This window comes from Haliotis asinina, chromosome 1 (assembly GCF_037392515.1).
Source record: "Haliotis asinina isolate JCU_RB_2024 chromosome 1, JCU_Hal_asi_v2, whole genome shotgun sequence".
Classification (NCBI taxonomy): Eukaryota; Metazoa; Mollusca; class Gastropoda; order Lepetellida; family Haliotidae; genus Haliotis; species Haliotis asinina.
In genome coordinates, this window is record NC_090280.1 from 70,305,396 (window position 1) to 70,323,701 (window position 18,306).

Genomic DNA, 18,306 nt, shown 5'->3' on the forward strand with positions numbered 1-18,306 from the left:
CTTCATCTCTCCAACAATCTGAACTTCAAGCTCTCTATGACCAGCTCCCAAAGCCCTGCGTTATCATGGGGGATTTAAATGGACATAATCCACTTTGGGGTAGTTCTCAGACCAATACTAAGGGGAAGCTCCTAGAAGATTTCATTTCTAATAATAGCTTATGTGTATTTAATGATGGCTCCCAAACATATTTACATCCCGGTACTGGTACTTACTCTGCTCTTGATTTACCGATTACAGACGCACAACTGCTAAATGAATTTGACTGGTCCGTTCACGAGGACCTCTGTGGAAGCGATCACTTCCCTACCATTCTAAACCCTGTAACTCCTTCAGATGTCCCTCCCTCCACAAAATGGAATTTTAATAAGACCAACTGGTCTTTATTTGAAATGCTTGCCATTAATAATTTAAAATCAGATGTGTTTATTGATGTCTCTGACCCTATACAATTATTTTCTGATGAGCTGAAAAAGATAGCCGATGAATGTATTCCTAAGTCCTCTATGAACCCACACATTCGAAAACCATGGTTTAATGATACCTGCAAACAGGCCAGAAAGGCACAGAAGAAGGCCGAACATTATTTCCGTCGCCATCCCACAGTCCATAACTTGAACAAATTTAAACTTTTAAACGCAAAAGCACGACGGACTTTTAAGCAAAATAAACGCCAATCTTGGCGAACATATGTCTCTAAAATCAATGCACGTACCCCAATTTCGAAATTGTGAAATATGATCCAGAAGATCAAGTGAGTGAGTAAGTGAGTTAACATTTAACGTCACATCGGCAATATTGCAGCCATATCGTGACGAGAACATACGTGACAAAAAGAATATATATGTATATTATGAAGACCCTGTCGACGAAGGACAGTAAAACCACTAGACTATCACAGTTAGTATTAAAACTAGCGTGGAAACTTAAAAAATGATAGTATCAATATTTGGACAGTACACTATAAAAACAGGTCATAGATCGCCAACAACAGAGGGTAGATCACCATACCAGGGACCATGGGGACTTACAGTACCTCTGCTACCTGCATGATCCCTGGCTGGATTTACATCATCCCCTCAGTTGTTGGTGACTGTATGCAAGATTAGCCTCAAATTAAAATGACACATATTCTACGATTAAATAAGTGGAAGATCAAATCTGACTTAAACCGTTTTGGGACTAACGTACCCTCTCAGGAGGACAATAATTTTACGGTACTTCAACCCCCTTCGAGGATACAGCCACTAACAATCTTAGTTGCTAATTCAACTTCCAATCATAAAATATTAATCTATTTACACGTCATGTAACAAGTCTAATTCTTTTAAAAACGCAATGATTAAATGAGCACTGACATTACTAAAAAGATCCTTCATAGTTCTTGATTTAAAATACTGATCCCTTGTGATGGAATATTCCACACAGTCAAGCAGGACATGCTTGACTGTGATTCTTTCATCACAAGGGATACAAAACGGAGGATCTTCACCTTTTAATAGATACTCGTGAGTATACCTCGTATGGCCAAGGCGACATCGTCGCATAATGACCTCCTCAAATCTGGACTGACAACCCAAGTAAGTATAACCGATATAAGGTTTTATTTCATGTAATTTATTTATACCCACTTGGGTGTCCCACTTCTTCTGCATCAGATCACGGATATAAGATCTTATTGCAGCTTTATAATCAGAGTATGGAATAAGAAGTGGTGTCACAGATTTGTTGAGTGCTGCTTTAGCAGCAAGATCGGCCATTGTGTTACCAGAAATGCCAACGTGACTAGGTAACCAACAAAGGACAATGTCGCACTGGCCAGTAGCAAGATTATTGTACAATTCAATAATTTCAATTAAAAGTGGTTGCTTACAAGAAATATTTTTAATAGCCTGAAGGCAAGAAAGAGAGTCTGAATAGATTATATACTGTTTATGTTTAGGGTGTCTTTGAACATATTTAAGAGCAGTTAATATGGCGTTTGCTTCTGCAGTAAAAATAGAGCTGTTATCAGGTAATCTAGAAGAGATTGTTCTGGATCCAATGACAGTGGCACAAGCTACTGCGCCACCGTCCTTGGACCCATCTGTAAATAAGGATTTGTAATTGTTATATTTACTTTTTAATTGGTGATATTCTTGCTTATATTGTAAGTCATTAGTTTCTGATTTTTTAAATGATGTTAATGTTAGATCGATCTGTGGTCTAACCAGTTGCCATGGGGGTGAAGAAAGAAAACGAAAAGGAGCTATATTTTCCAGCGCAATGCCAGCAGCAGTAATAAACGGCTTAATTCTGAGTCCAAGTGGCGGAACAAGAGAAGATTTGTTGCTGTAAGCATCCTCATAAAGAGGATTGAAGACACAGTTATATGCAGGGTTTGACTGATTGGAATACAGTTTTGTGATGTACTGTAAAGTTAATTTTATACGGCGTTGGTCAAGAGATGGCTCATCAGCCTCGACGTAGAGACTGTCAACAGGTGAAGTTCTAAAGGAACCAAGACAAAGTCTTAAACCTTGGTGATGGACAGAATCAAGAAGTTTCAGGCTGCTTTTGCATGCTCCACCATCTACGATGGAACCATAGTCAAGTTTAGAACGGACTAATGATCGATATAGGTGTAAGAGGGTCGCCTGATCCCCTCCCCACTTTGAGTTGGAAACAACTTTCAACAAATCGAGTGCCTTCAGGCATTTGGCTTTAAGAGATTTAATGTGCGGCAGAAAAGTTAAATGGGAGTCAAACATTAGGCCCAAGAACTTGGCCTCCTTTACAACTTTGATGAGAGTGCCATTTAAGGATAGTTCTGGGTCCTTATGAGGCTTGTAGTTTCTACAAAAATGTATGCAGTTAGTTTTGGATTTAGAGAATTTAAAGCCGTTTTCAAGACACCATTTATTTATTTTGTTTAAACACAACTGCAGTTGTCGTTCAATAGCATGCATATTTCTGCCACAACAAGAAATATTAAAATCATCCACAAATAATGATCCATCAATTGAATCATTTAAAACTTTGGATAAACTGTTGATCTTAATACTAAATAAAGTGACAGACAAAATACTACCTTGAGGAACACCCTAAGATTAACTTCATTTAGAAAACCAGAAACCAATGAATTACAATACAAACAAGAATATAATCAATTCAAACATAAATATAGCAATTATAAATTCTTATTTACAGTGGGTTCCAAAGACGGTAGCTTCAGCCACTGTCATTGGATCCAGAACAATATCGTCTTGATTACCGGATAACAGTTCTATTTTTACAGCAGAAGCTAACGCCATATTAACGGCTCTTAAATATATTCAAAGACACCCTAAACGTAAACAATATATAATATATTCCAACTCTCTTTTTTGCCTTCAGGCTATTAAAAATATTTCTTGTAAACAATCACTTTTAATAGAATTTTTTTAATTGTATAATAATCTTGCTACTGGCCAATACGACATCGTCTTTTGTTGGTTACCCAGTGACGTAGGTATTTCTGGGAATGTGATGGCCGATCTTGCTGCTAAGGCAGCACTCAACAAATCTGTGACACCACTTCTTCTTCCATATTCAGATTACAAAGCTAGCATTAGAACGTATATCCGTGATCTGATGCAGAAGAAGTGGGACACTCAAGTAGGTATCAATATTTTACATGAAATAAAACCGTATATTGGATTCAGATTTGAGGAGGTCATCATGCGACGATGTCGTAGTGGCCACACAAGATATACACATAAATATTTGCTTAAAGGTGAGGATCCTCCGTTTTGTATCCCTTGTAATGGAAGAATCACAGTCAAGCATATCCTGCTTGACTGTGCTGAGTATTCCATCACAAGGGATCAGTATTTTAATTCACGAACTCTGAAGGATCTTTTTAGTAACACAAGCTCTCATATAATCATTGCATTTTAAAAAGAATTAGATTTATTGACTGAATTGTAAATAGATAAATATTTTATTATTGGAAATTTAAATTTATAACTGTGCTTGTTCGTGGCTGTATCCTCAAAGGGAGTTGAAGTACTGTAAAACTATTGTCCTTCTGAGAGGGTACGTAAGTCCACAAACATTCAAAGTAAATTCAAACCTTCCACGTTTTTAATCGTAGCATAAGTGTCTTTTTATTTGCATTGCTAGATTTCCCAAATTGCTGACGGCTAAGGGAATTATGTAAATCCAGCTAGGGTCCATGCAGGTAGCAAAGGTACTGTAAGTCCCCATGGTCCCTAGTATGGTGATCTACCTTCAGTTGTTAGCAATCTATAGCCCGTTTTTATCTTGTATTGTCCTCTATAGATAAACTGTTTTAGGTATGGTTACTAGTTTATATTCTCATCTGTGATATTCTAGTTGTTTTACTGTCCTTCGTTGGCAGGTTTTATAATAGATATATATTTCATTTCAGTATTAAATTTTCTCGTCACGATATGGCTGAGATATTGCCGATGTGACGTTAAATATTAACTCACTCACTCACTCAAAAATGTGTCTCTTTACACATCAAAATCCGGCTTATTCCTGCAGCTCTCATGAATAAATATGTCAAATGCATGATCGTCTATGTACATTAGCCTGTCAGAACTCCAACAGAACAAAAGATGAGTGGAATACTAGTAACTAAGATGACCATGCTTGTTGAAACTGAAAACATAGCAGCAAAGTAAAATCCTTCCAAAATTAAAAAAATTTTCCAAGGATTGTAAATATCATCTTTCCTTTGTTGGACGTTTTTGAAATATGATATGATAATTGGAAATCACCATTTTTCTTTTTTACGTAGGAGGTTAACTAAGCCGGTAGAAATGAAGATGCCTTCAGCGGTTTCCATTTCGAACAATTTCATTTCTTTGCTGTGTGTAGAGAAATGTTTGAAAGATATAAAGGTTGCTGTTACGAGTTTGATTATTTTGCAGGTTTCCTGTGATCTGTTTTCTGAATTGTTGTACATTGCGCGTCCCGATATTGTGCTTGAGTTTTGTCGTTTTTTTAATCTAATAAGTCTTTCATTTATACAAAATTGCCAGATTTTTACCGTGATGGTGCATGTTTTATAATTGGCTGTGGTGATTCACATGTAGGTGAGGCATTTAAAACGGTATTAAAGGTGGCGAAAATTCCTGATGATTCCCAAGAGTATGTGTTGAGGGTTTTGAGCTTGGTTAATGGTAAATATACCTCAAGAAGTGTCAATAAGCTATTGGTTTCTTTCAGACTGCGAGATGTGTGTTTGAATGCTTCATCACCTTTCATATAGCATGAGTTCAAATATCGACGTCACTGTCAGCAGTCGGGAGGTGCGACATGCGGAGCTTACAATGGAATACCTAACCGCCTCTTCAGGAGTCATTGACGGTGATGGTCTGAAAACGCCAAAGATGCCAATGTTAAGGGCAGTCTTTCTGTAGGACTTAGTGTGTCACAACCTTTAGGTATGCGCTTTTTGCCCACTGGCTTTTTTTTCATTTTCTCTGGTAAATGCCTCGGCAAGTGTCGCACTCGAAGCCATATTGTTTGTTGGTCGCAGCTGGGGTTGCTGGGCTGGGAAATTTCAGTCGGTTCAACTGGGTGAATGTGAATGAAATTGATTTCTCTTATCGAGGTAAACCAGACTTTTGTCTATCTTCAGTTAAGTAGAGTTGTCCCTTTTTGATGCAAGAGCTATAGTAACAATGTATATGGTACAGCGGGATGTTTGTGGCTCGGAACTACTCTGATGTCACTTGGCGCCAGCCCAGTGTTGTCCATCCCATGGATGTGTTCTGGGAAGTCCCATTTTTTTTTTTTTGCAGAAGCCCTGCTGCATGAAGAAAAATCAGTGACGAGGTAGTTCTGAGACTATCTTACACAGCCTACTGTAAAAAGTAACGTCACGGTGACAAACATACCCTTCATACATGGCTGACATATATCTATAGTGAGAAGCTGGAGATCTGTAAAACGGGGTGTGTAAATTTAAGATTTGCTAAGCCCGGAGGGGAAGCCATATTGTGTGCCTCCGTTTAAGAGTATTAAATGTCACAATGATTTGTGTTGAGTAGAATATTCAAGATTGAAATAATTATCTTTTTGTATTGGACTCTCTGACATGTTGCTAATGTTGTCCTTTATGATGAATACTTATCATATTTGGTAATTTTGTTCTTGTCATTCCGTTGTTACATAAATATGCCTAGCCCACTCAGTCACCGCGACTTCCACCATGTGCTGGCGATGAGGTGCCTGACTCTGAGGGTGCAGGTTCGAATCCCGATGGAATATTTCAAAGAATTCTTGTGTACATCATTTACCACCAGGGGTGGTGAGTTAGACTAGTGGTTAAAGTGTTCACTCGTTTAAGTCCCTACTAGGGCCCGAAAGGTAATACACCAATTAAAGTTCAAACATACATGATTTCTCGAACATCCTTGATGCAAGACTGTGAGGAGTCTGCGAACACAGACTGGTCTGTTTTCCTCTCAGTTTCCACAGATCATGGGTTCGAATGACAGATTCCTCATGATTTTCTGTTTTTCATGATTTTCTGCATTAACTACTATTTTACACTGATTTATTTAAATTCTGAATAGCTCTTTGGCATGTTATTGAACTAATTGTTATGGATAGTTTCTTGGGGAAGCGAAATTCCCATATGTAACATATGTTACATCTGATGACGCACTAGAAAGCACTGTCAGTTGACAGTTCACGGGAAAGGGAGATGTACAAATTCTCTAGGTGGCTGAATGTAATGTATTTGTGTGCTGATTAATAGGTACGTCACTTAGAGACTGTTAGCTCGAATCCAGCATGAGACTCCCTCCCCTTCCGAAATAACAAAACAAACAAACAAACAACACACGAACAAAAAATGTAAAGAAATAAATGAAGTAAAATAAACAATAAAAAAAAACCAAACAAACATTAAAACTTAAGACCCAAAAACAAAAACAAAGCAGAAATCACAGCTAAAATATCTAATGAGAAAGTGTAATTCCAGAGATATATTTGTAACAGCTGCCTACCTTCTGTAATGCACTGAATTTTCAAAGTTGTGTAGCAGGAGCAGACATGTCACCCACAATTTCTGACAAGACATAATTTTCAGTGAAAAAAAATACGCCTGATAAAATTGTCTCTTAAAACTCTCCTTGCATGTGTTTATGAAGAGCGTCACTGTTTGGGAAGGCTACACCTACCTGCGGAGATAGGTGTAGAAAGGTGTATGTGCCTGCTTCTCGTTTTTGTTGATAATAATTTTACTAATGGCTACACTAGCGCGAGATGAAATCCTTCAGTCTGAAGTGGTCCAAGTAAACATTATGACGGTAAAACCAGTTGTCAATAAGGGATCGATTATTTGAGATATTTTATTGCATGAACATCTGCGATTTTGTTTAAACCACGAAATTAATATACTTTGGAAATTTTAATTCATTTTGATTTTGGAACAGTCAAAGTTACTTTCTCAAGATTGTCTTCCACATTTTCTTCATTATTTTCCTTCTGTGCATTCTGGTGGTTACGTTTCTGGTTTTGGCACAGCGCACATATACACATATATCTGAAAAAAAGGCAGTACATGATTTCAGCATTTTTACATTTTCTCATTTAGTTAATGTGGCTTTGTTAAGTCTGGCAAACATTACTGGTCTTTGACTGGAATCTTAGAGGTGAAATTTACGTTTACAGTTATTGTAAGTTCATAGTGACTTGGTATGACTGATTCCACCCTGCGGTTCTATTGCTGTTTCATTTTCAAGTGCCAGCTCACCAAGATATTTGGCAGCAGTGTATCTCAATCACAACTGACTGATCAGTCCCACAGATTTCTTAGCCATTGCTAGCATCATTGACAAACTCATTTACTATACAAAAAAATATTACTGCCCCCACTCCCCCAAGAGCAATCCAAAATAACAATTCCATCGCAAAACCCGATATCTTGGTCACATTTCATGAATCAATGCCACAAGAAGCACACTTTCTAAAAGTGGTACCTGTATTTTAAAGGGAATCCATTTTAAAAGAGACGATACTATGGAGGGAGCAGACCAAATAGAATGGGTCAATGGTGATCATTAAAGATATGACATGTCGCTCATGCTTTCTATGGTTGTCATGTTGTTATGCAAAATTACGAGTGTACACAGATCAGCCATTCGTATACGCATTTCTATGATGCATGCAACTGCGATATTTAGTTATAGTACTTACATCATCCATCACACCATAATACGAGGCTACTAAAGTGCTGTCACAAGATCCAATAACCATAGGCTCGTTGGATGTTTTTATATTTCCTGTAAAAACATCACAAAAGTAGACAAGCATCAGAGCAATATAACATAGACATATTAACCTTTAGCCTGCTGAATTAATTTCAGCATAAGGCGCTAATAAGAGGGTGGGTGAGTTCAAACACTCAGTGCGTCACTAAAGAAGGGACAACTGAAAAAATATTCAGCTCATTAATACTACATACAAAAATAAACATTATTATCAAAAAATATCCAGATAATTTCAAACGTACAGATATTAATTACAAGACAAACATAAATAAAGTAAATTTTCCTGAATTTACCTGAATTACTCGATTGGTAGCCGGATGCGTTTTATACTAGGAACCGTATAAATTGTCCAATTATCGCAAACCGATTTCAATATTCTTACTACTGATATTTCATAAGTATCTGACTTTAATTTCGTATATTTGTATCGGCAAATATCCGCGCGACGACAAATTAAAAAATAATTCTGAAAAAAAATAATCGAAAACGTTCGTCGTAAACAAATAATATTTTCGATGTCATGACAGGTCTTACTGAAATGGCACTATTACGTTTATTTAAACGTGTCATGTAATGAAAATAGCAGAATAAAATACATGATTCATAAGCATTCATGAGTGCAAATATCAAGTGTTATGGTTCATTACTTTTTGCACAAACCCACAAAAAGACGGTGTTAAATCGTGTTACGCATACGAAAAAACAAACATGGCGCGCTTCGTCGAACTCCTACATAAAATATAGCTTTTTTGGTCAGAAGAAAGATTACAAAACTCTTCTGTGTACGACCTGGTGAAAGAGGGAGAATTTCTCATTCTACAAGTGTTCCATGTATCATTTTCCGTTTAGTATGACGAAAGACGGACGAAAATTAAGATCGTGAAATCTAACTTGTTTTCTGGTAAGTGCAAAGGTCACCGGATGTGATGTCACAGACGGGGATTGCTTGATGAAATTCATTCGCTATTGAATATGAACAGAAAAGTTGGAGATATTTCGCCTGAATTTAGCACAAATAACTGTTTAAAGTGATTAATCAGAGCTCATAGAATTTTCTTGGTGTATTTTTGACTATATAATTCGCACATAGCCGAACCAGTTTGACCTTGTATGCTCCCGTGACCCGGAAACAGTAGTCGATCAACACTGCAGATGCAAGTTTTTCAGTATCTTTTATTTGAATTTTTGTTCATATTAGGCACGTTACTTTATTGTCCACTGAATATAAAGATAGCAAAGATATAATTGTGATGCATGTTGATCCCAGCTTATTGTTTTTTTCACATGGTCCAACACAGAAACGTGTACAAAGATCATTCTCAACAACAGGTGCGCGGATATGGGCGTGGCATTTGTGTTTCAAAATAACATTCATGCTTTTCTTTTTATGACGATGTAGTGTAGTAAGAACTGCAGTATACATGTTTTATAAACAAAAATATATTTTCAGTTATAGTTTCACATGAAATCGGAGATGATTTGATAAAAATTGCGTTCATATTACATGATTGGGAAAATTATATGTCTCACTTTAGAACAAGTTGAATTACATTCATAATTTTATGCAATGAATCAACGTTCTTGATGAATAATTACGATAGATTTGTCAATGCTTTATGTTTCATAACTGGTTACAACTTTAAATCTTTTCATATACTTTAATATGTTAAATGATATTAAAAATATGACAATTATTTTTCTCTCTCAAATAGACAAAGGCAAAGATACTTAAAATCTGTCAATGCATTTGCAACGTGTAAATAACCAAATTTTAATTAATGTCTTTCAGTAATGTGGAAAGCTGACAGTTTTGCACAATTTTGTATTACAACTACATGTATGCCATAAAATATATGGATAGATGTTACAAATTATTTTGTGTATTTTATTTCTTCATAATATCGTGCCAAAATGTATATCAAATACAAATGGGTGATGAGTTATTTTTGTTTTCAGCAGTACCTCTTTGTTTGCTGAATTATTTTGAATCGCACATGACAAATAATGTCATTTATGTTGTTGAAGTAACAGTACATGTAAATTTATCGGAAAATGTTATCATTTGATAAAAAAGAAACCATATACATGTAAGAAGTTATATTGTCTCTGGTGAAAGTAAATATGCTTCATATTCTGTAAATATATATTATTCTACCTTATTGTCTTTTCCTGGGTTTAGGAGCAATGTCACAATATGAAATGGGTCTAATGAACTTTCAAGGATTGTTTCTGTTTGCTGAAGTGTCTGATGGTGATATACTCCAATTATTTAGTGTTCAATAGCCTAAACCATCATGAAACAAGAAACATGAAGAACAGTCTTCCTTGAATAACAAAATGCCAAGGACTGAGCAGTCTTCCGTTAAAGATCTGGAACATTTGATATATATGTCTTTGCCATATACACATGGCAATGAAAAAAAATCCAAATTGAAATCTTAAAGAATAGCTCCAAACTGGACAACAAAAACCACTCACTGCAGAGCTCAGTATTAGGAAGAAAGAAATTTACTTGCCACCACATGATTACCTTGATGCCAAAGACTAACATAGGTTGCACCTCCTACTCAACACTTAATTATCTGTCACTTGTAGTTTTGATATTCCATATTCAAAACATCACTACGACAAAATTATTCTAGGTCTGGTATGATAATTTCATATTACTTCATGAAATTTCATCACAAGAAAAAAATGAGTCTGTCTTTCGATCACTGTCAGTGTAATCACTGCTCCAAGAGTTTGGATCATCAGTCTGTTTCCCAGATGAAGTCTGTTTTAACAGTAAAATATGAACATAGACAGTGTGCAAGTAGGTAAAAAGTATGGCCGTAAACATGAGGTACATTTTGCACTTCAGATTGCACTAGTGCAATATCTAAAAGCTGTATGGAACCACGGACTGAGCCACATGACATGATTTTTTTATACAAATATGCACATACGTCAAACAATTTGATCTGAAACATTACCTGCATTATACTAGGCAGAATTAACTTCGAAAGCTCTGCTGTTTGGAGTAACAAAATAATTTCAAATTTGCTCCAAGTTCGTGAACAAAGATGTGATGTTTAGCTGTTTTAATGTCTAAAATAAATACTGATTCACAAAGGCGATGACAGTTGTTTTCTAAGCAGTAATTAATTTTTATGACATACATTTACTGTACGTTACATTCTCACACTAGCTCTGGTTTCCTTCGTTTCTGCAAAAGGAAAAATGATTTTTTTTCATGACATCTTCAATCATCAAAATTGTACTTCTTATAACGATATACACAGAAGAAAATTCTGTTATTGTTACGACACACTGACAATTTATATGTCTCCCCGTGTCAGAACATTCTTTGAAAAAATAGACCGCGAAAATCATCGACTTCGGATTTGCTAAACTAAAGATCAACACATCGACGGCTAACTTCAGGAGAAATACTACAACACAAGCAACAAATGACAACTGCTATTGAACACAACTAACAGTAAATGACTGAGGATGACTGAAAGGTAATTCTGGTGTATAGTATGGATCTTACGGGAATTTTAATCAGTTTAGAAAATGTATCAATGGTCGTTTTCCAACTCGTTCACATTTTACTTCCACGTGTGCCATGCCGTGTACGTGCTTCCGGTTTCATCAAGGGTGGGTACAATTACAAATATTGTGATACCGTTTCATGATCTCCATTATATAGGTATTGAGTCGTTTTCTTTCAATGTATATGTGTTCAGATTCTGCTTATGAACGCATTTTTTCAAACATCCTTCGTATCTTGTCACTTAGAAAGACCGCGAGTTTGGCCACGCCCTTTCGGGTCACCAACGGCTGTCAACTTTGTGAATGTTGGAAGGTTTATCAAACCAAATCAAAATAAAATCGCTAAATCTGGTAATTTCTGTGCTGAGGCAATAACATTTACCTATTCACACCGTGTAATTAATTCCAGATAAAATGATTGGATATGTCAAAAGGATGGCACATTTTCTTCGGCATCACGATACATGTGGAGTTGTTTGTTTACCGCCGTTGCCATGATCGTTTCTATTCGTCCAATGGATGATATAACATTGAGATTGGTTTTGTTTATATTTATTTGAGCCGAAAGTTACTAATTTTTAGAAAATGGGAAACTTATGAGCTTTCTCTTCGTCAAGGAAAAAAATATCGACTAAACTATCAAAAAATATTTCATTATGAAGAAAATATTAGACTGGGTACCACACGGCGTGGTGCGCTGGAAGTCAACAATGGCCGTTATTTTCGACTGCGTGCCGAGAAATTCGGCGATCTCATTTTTAATTCGCTGGCGTTTCGTTTTAAGGTATATAAACGTATTGAACATTACATATTTAAATAGGTGAGAATTAGCACATTCCATACATAATTCATATGACACGTAAATCCGACTCGTTGAATAATTATTGCAAGTTTTATTTGGAGATGTCATTATCCTGCACTCCTGTCGAATGGGTTCGACGGTAGCATTGAGAGGATTAAATGCAGTTGCTGGAATGAAAGGACAATTGGTGGCTCTGGGTAATGTCTTATCAAAAAGACCACCCAGAATTGTATATCTGCTTTCTTTAAGAACGCAGTTCCTTCATTGTTTCCATAATATTTATCAAATTCGTTTCTCAACCTGGCTGCATGAAATACTGGCTAGTCGTGGTGAGTGCCCAGACACGGGATTGAATAGGTTCTCAGCATCCTATTGCTAGTAGTAAAAGGATCAAATTGGGCCACTTGTTTGTAGTAGGTTGTGTTGGTGGAAGATGGGATTCTAACGGTTGACAAGCATGGGATCGGTATAGGATAAAACATGACTCGCGTCGTGGGCATTACGAAGAAGTGAGGCTGTTTTCACAAGGGAAATGCCAGAGGGGCGTCGGCGTATCAGTCTTCAAAACAAATATTAATTCATATTTCCGGAGCAGAAAGACGTTATTGTGTAGATATTTGCCTGAGGAAATGTGGTTGTATCAGATTAGAGGGAAATTACGAAAATGATGGCCACAGTGATGAGAGCTAAGAACACGCGTAATGGTGATACAATTCGCGGCCGCGGGAGTAGTATTAATAATAAGGCCACAAGCTCACTTCAAATATAAGTCTTATACTTATTGATAATAAAGATCTAGACCCACTTTCAAAAAACTCCAAAACAAAAAAAACACAACTCATCTCCCTTCACACAAGCCCACAGCACACAGACGACTGTGCTGTCGGCTGACCTGTTCACTAGGCTAAACAATTGCGTGAATGTGAAGCGACCGATACTGTCTGGCCGAGAGCTGTGTCACACAGTGCGCCAGCATTGATCGATAAAGTGACAACCAATTGGAGAAATGTTTCACGTATGGTACGCTACAGTGAGTGAGTTGAAAAGGCTGGCACGTGGGTGTGGTATTCGTGAGTATTAAAATCTGAGTTACTGACTTTATTAGGGATAAGATATCAAAAATCTACTACTACAAAAGATTTTAAAAGGCAAGCTCGCGAGCGCGGTATGAGAGGCTATTAACATATGAGGAAGTCTGAGCTTATTGAATTACTAATGGAAGTCCCATAGAATTACAATTCAGACCTATTGAGCGTGCTATAGGAAAATATTTGAGAAGATGAAGTTCAAAGAAATATAGAGTTTCAAGATATACAACAATTGGTGTTTGATAAAGTGAATGAAGAACTGAATGATTTAAGGCATTAAATTTCAACTCACATAAAAGATGACACTAGAGAAACAACAGGCTACTGAATACACTATTGTTTACTTAAGAGGTAATCAGGAAGATACTACGCAGTCAGATACTATCAACTCTTCTATTGACAGGTCATTCGAAAAAATCAGAGAAACGTACCCCTACCTTTGCATTTTAAGAACAAACAAGCTATTGTTAATGTTAAAAACCATGGAAACAATTTTATGAGGACAATGATAAGATCTGCTAAATTTCCAGCTTAAAAATGAATAAAAATTGGATAGTTTATCACTCTCCATTTGTTGCAGCCCTGAGTCAGCGGAGGAGGGGATTTTGGTGGTTGAGGGCAATAGGAGCAGGACCAGTGTTCCTGTTGCTCAATACACCACTTTGGCCCTGACTTCGCCTAAACAGGTGGTTGAATGGGCCTGGTTCAACCAATCGGCTGGTCATGCCAGGCTCTGTGCATGGAGTATATATATATGTCATTGCACAAACTTTATTTGGACTTTTACTTTCGGTCTCGGCTTATTTGTTCATTGAGCTTTTCTGACTTTAAAATGCATTTTAAAGTTCTGAACTTTTGCCTAGAGACTTACGCCCAGAAGGCGGTGGCTCATGGACCAGTCTGGTGGACTAATTATTTATAATTCTTCTGCTGGAGTATATCATCCGGGTATCCTTGGTGCTGCAAGCTGGAGGCCCGCTCGCTTTAGCATTGTCCTTGTGATACTCCGTGGTAGGTGGGGACCTCGGAGTGAGTGAGTGAGTTAATATTTAACGTCACATCGGCAATATTGCAGCCATATCGTGACGAGAACGAGTAATTATGATAATACAAATGAATTAATAGCACATACATTGTAAAACCATGTCGACGAAGGACTGTAAAACTAACTAGAATATCACAGAGTAGAATGTAAAACTAGTGAATAGACCTAAAACAATGCATCTACAGAGGACAGTACAATATAAAAATGAGCTATAGGTTGCCAACAACTGAAGGTAGATCACCATACTAAGGACCATGTGGACTTACAGTACATTTGCTTCCTGCATGGACCCTAGCTGGATTTACATCATCCCCTCAGCTGTTAGCAATTTAGACAAATCTAGCCATAAAGTAAAAACACACTTATTCTATGATTAAAAAGATGGAAATCTTAAATTTACTTCAAATGTTTTTGGACCCTCTCAGGAGGACAATTACTTTACGGTACTTCAACCCCCTTTGAGGGTACAGCCACTAACGATTTGAGTTACTAATTTAATCTTCCAATTTTAAAATATTTATCTATTTACAGTTCAATTAACAAATCTAATTCCTTTAAAAATGCAATAATTAAATGAGGGCTAATATTGCTAAAAAGATCCTTCATAGTTTGTGAATTAAAATACTGATCCCTTGTGATGGAATACTCAACACAGTCAAGCAAGATATGCTTGACTGTGATTCTTTCATCACAAGGGATGCAGAATGGAGGATCCTCACCTTTCAAAAGGTATCTCGTATGGCCAATACGACATCGCCTCATAATGACCTCCTCAAATCTGGACTGACAACCCAAGTGGGTATAATCAATATAAGGGTTTTTTTAATGTAATTTATTTACACCCACTTGGGTGTCCCACCTCTTTTGCATCAGATCTCGGATATACGATCTAATTGTAGCTTTATAATCAGAGTATGGGATAAGAAGTGGAGTCACGGATTTGTTGAGTGCTGCCTTGACAGCAAGATCGGCCATTGTATTGCCAGAAATGCCCACATGGCTGGGTAACCAACAAAAGACGATGTCGTATTGGCCAGTTGCAAGATTATTAAATAATTCAATTATTTCTATTAAAGGTGGATGTTTACATTACAGGTTTGTAATTGCCTGGAGGCAAGAAAGAGAATCAGAATAGATAGTATACTGTTTATGTCTAGGATGTCTTTCAATATATTTAAGAGCCGTTAATATAGCGTTTGCTTCTGCTGTGAAAATAGAACTAATATCTGGTAATCTGAAAGATATTGTGACAGTGGCACAAGCCACTGCGCCACCATCCTTGGACCCATCTGTAAATAAAGATTTGTGTGTATCATAGCTACTTTTTAATTGATTATATCCTTGTTTATATTGTAATTCATTTGTTTCCGATTTTTTAAACCTCGTCAGTGTTAGGTCAACTTCGGGTCTAACTAACTGCCAAGGTGGAGACGAAAGTAGACGGGAAGGAGATATATTGGCTAGCTCAATGCCGCAAGCAGACAGAAAAGGTTTCACTCTAAGTCCAAGAGGTGGAACAAGAAAAGACTTTTTATTGTATAAATCCACATAAAGAGGATTAAAAACACAGTTAAATGCAGGGTTGGCCTCGTTAGAATACAGTTTTGTTATATACTGTAAGGAGAGTTTTATACGCCGTTGAGTAAGAGATGGCTCATCGGCCTCGACGTAAAGACTGTCAGTAGGAGAAGTTCTAAATGACCCAAGACATAGTCTTAGACCGTGATGGTGGATAGAATCAAGTATTTTGAGGTTGCTTTTACAGGCTCCACCATGCACGATGGAGCCGTAATCAAGTTTCGAACGGATGAGAGATATGTATAAATGGAGTAGGGTAGTTTGGTCTCCTCCCCACTTTGAATTGGAAACAACTTTTAACAGATCCAGTGTCTTCAGGCATTTAGTTTTAAGGGATTTAATGTGGGGTAGAAAAGTTAGATGTGAGTCGAAAATAAGACCCAAGAATCTGGCCTCCTTTACTACTTTGATGGGGGTGCCATTTAAAAATTGTTCTGGATCTTTATGCGGTTTATACTTTCTGCAGAAATGCAAGCAATTTGTTTTTGTTATCGAAAATTTAAACTCGTTTTCAAGTGACCATTTTTCAATTTTATTGAGACAAATTTGTAATTGCCTCTCTATTGTATGCATATTTCTACCTCTACAAGAAACATTAAAATCATCCACAAATAGTGATCCATCTACTGAATCACTTAAAACCTTAGAAAGACTATTGATTTTAATACTAAATAAAGTCACAGACAAAATACTGCCTTGTGGAACACCCTGATCTTGATGAAAGTAATCTGAGAGCTTTGTTCCCACACGTACTTGAAACTGTCTGTCATTTAAAAAATTAGATATAAACTGAGGCAAGCGACCTCTCAACCTAAAAGAATGTAAATCTTTCAAAATACTTCATACTTCCAAGTAGTATGATATGCTTTTTCAAGATCAAAAAAGATTGATACTGCATGTTGCTTTTTAATGAAAGAATTTTAAACAAATGATTCCAAACGAACCAAGTGGTCAATTGTGCTTCGGTTTATACCACATCTATAGCATGTTGCACGATTTCTGCAGGATTGGGCACCATGACCAAACTTTTGACACTTGTAACAACGAAATGGGTTTGGAATATACTGTTCCACTTCGATGTTACAATATCCAGCTTTTATGTACTTTGGGTGTTGGGGTTGAGAAAAAGAAATTAAATATGTGTTGGTATTCAAAGTTTCTCCATTTTTCTTAAACGTGAATCTTTTAACATGAGTGACTCCTTGGTGTTGCAGTTCAGTAACTATTTCCTTTTCACTCATGTGGGCAAGCCAGCGGTCTCTGTCCCTCACGATGCCTTTGCTACTATTCAGAGACTTGTGAGGAGAAACTGAAACTTCAGTATTTGCAAGCTGTTTTGTGGCTATGAGGGCAGCTGATTGTTTTGCTGTTTTACACTCTATGAGGAGAAACCCTGATCTAATTTTTCTGACAGCTTGGACATCGCCAACAAGTCCATAAATTGCTTTTGATGTGGCAAACGTATTTAGCTTGAGTGGTTCACCATCAGTCGAAGATACAACCAAGAATCTACTCCATGTATCTGGATATCTGTTTGTGATATTTTCCTCATCAGAGGACAAACACTCATCTAGTGCTCGTTTATGTTTTTTTGGTTGAGCCATGGTTAATAATAGAAAGTTTACCATCCCAGCTCCCCACCCTCCACCGAGTATCACATGGACAAGCTATACACCAGTGGTAGCACCAAGGATACTGAAATGTTATACTCCAGCAGCAGATTAATAGAAAATTAATCGATCTACCAGATTGGTCATGAGCCACCGCCTTCTGGGCATAAGACTCTAGGCAAAGTTAATAACATCACTTTTCAAATTTACAAGTGTTATATGAGTGAAAAGCCAAGACCTAAATTGAAACAATATCAAATCAAATTTGTACAATTACATAATCCACGCACAGGGCTTGGCATGACCAGCCGATTGGTCGAACCAGGCCCATTCGACCACCCGTCTAGGCGAAGTCAGGGCCAAAGTGGTGTATTGA

The 18,306-nt window shown here is 37.0% G+C and overlaps 1 protein-coding gene across 5 annotated transcripts in view; it reads right to left on the minus strand.

The window, feature by feature from the left end:
* Positions 1 to 7,334: 7,334 nt before the first annotated feature.
* LOC137296382 (uncharacterized) overlaps positions 7,335 to 18,306 on the minus strand; it is a 148,151-nt gene continuing 137,179 nt past the window's right edge. For all 5 annotated transcript variants that reach the window (XM_067828169.1, XM_067828196.1, XM_067828180.1 and 2 more), the window contains 2 exons: positions 8,200 to 8,285; positions 7,335 to 7,546 (listed from right to left, as the gene is read on the minus strand). In XM_067828169.1, the coding sequence (XP_067684270.1) occupies positions 7,505 to 7,546; positions 8,200 to 8,285 (128 nt within the window). In that variant the 3' untranslated portion in view covers positions 7,335 to 7,504. The remainder of the gene's footprint in view (positions 7,547 to 8,199; positions 8,286 to 18,306) is intronic.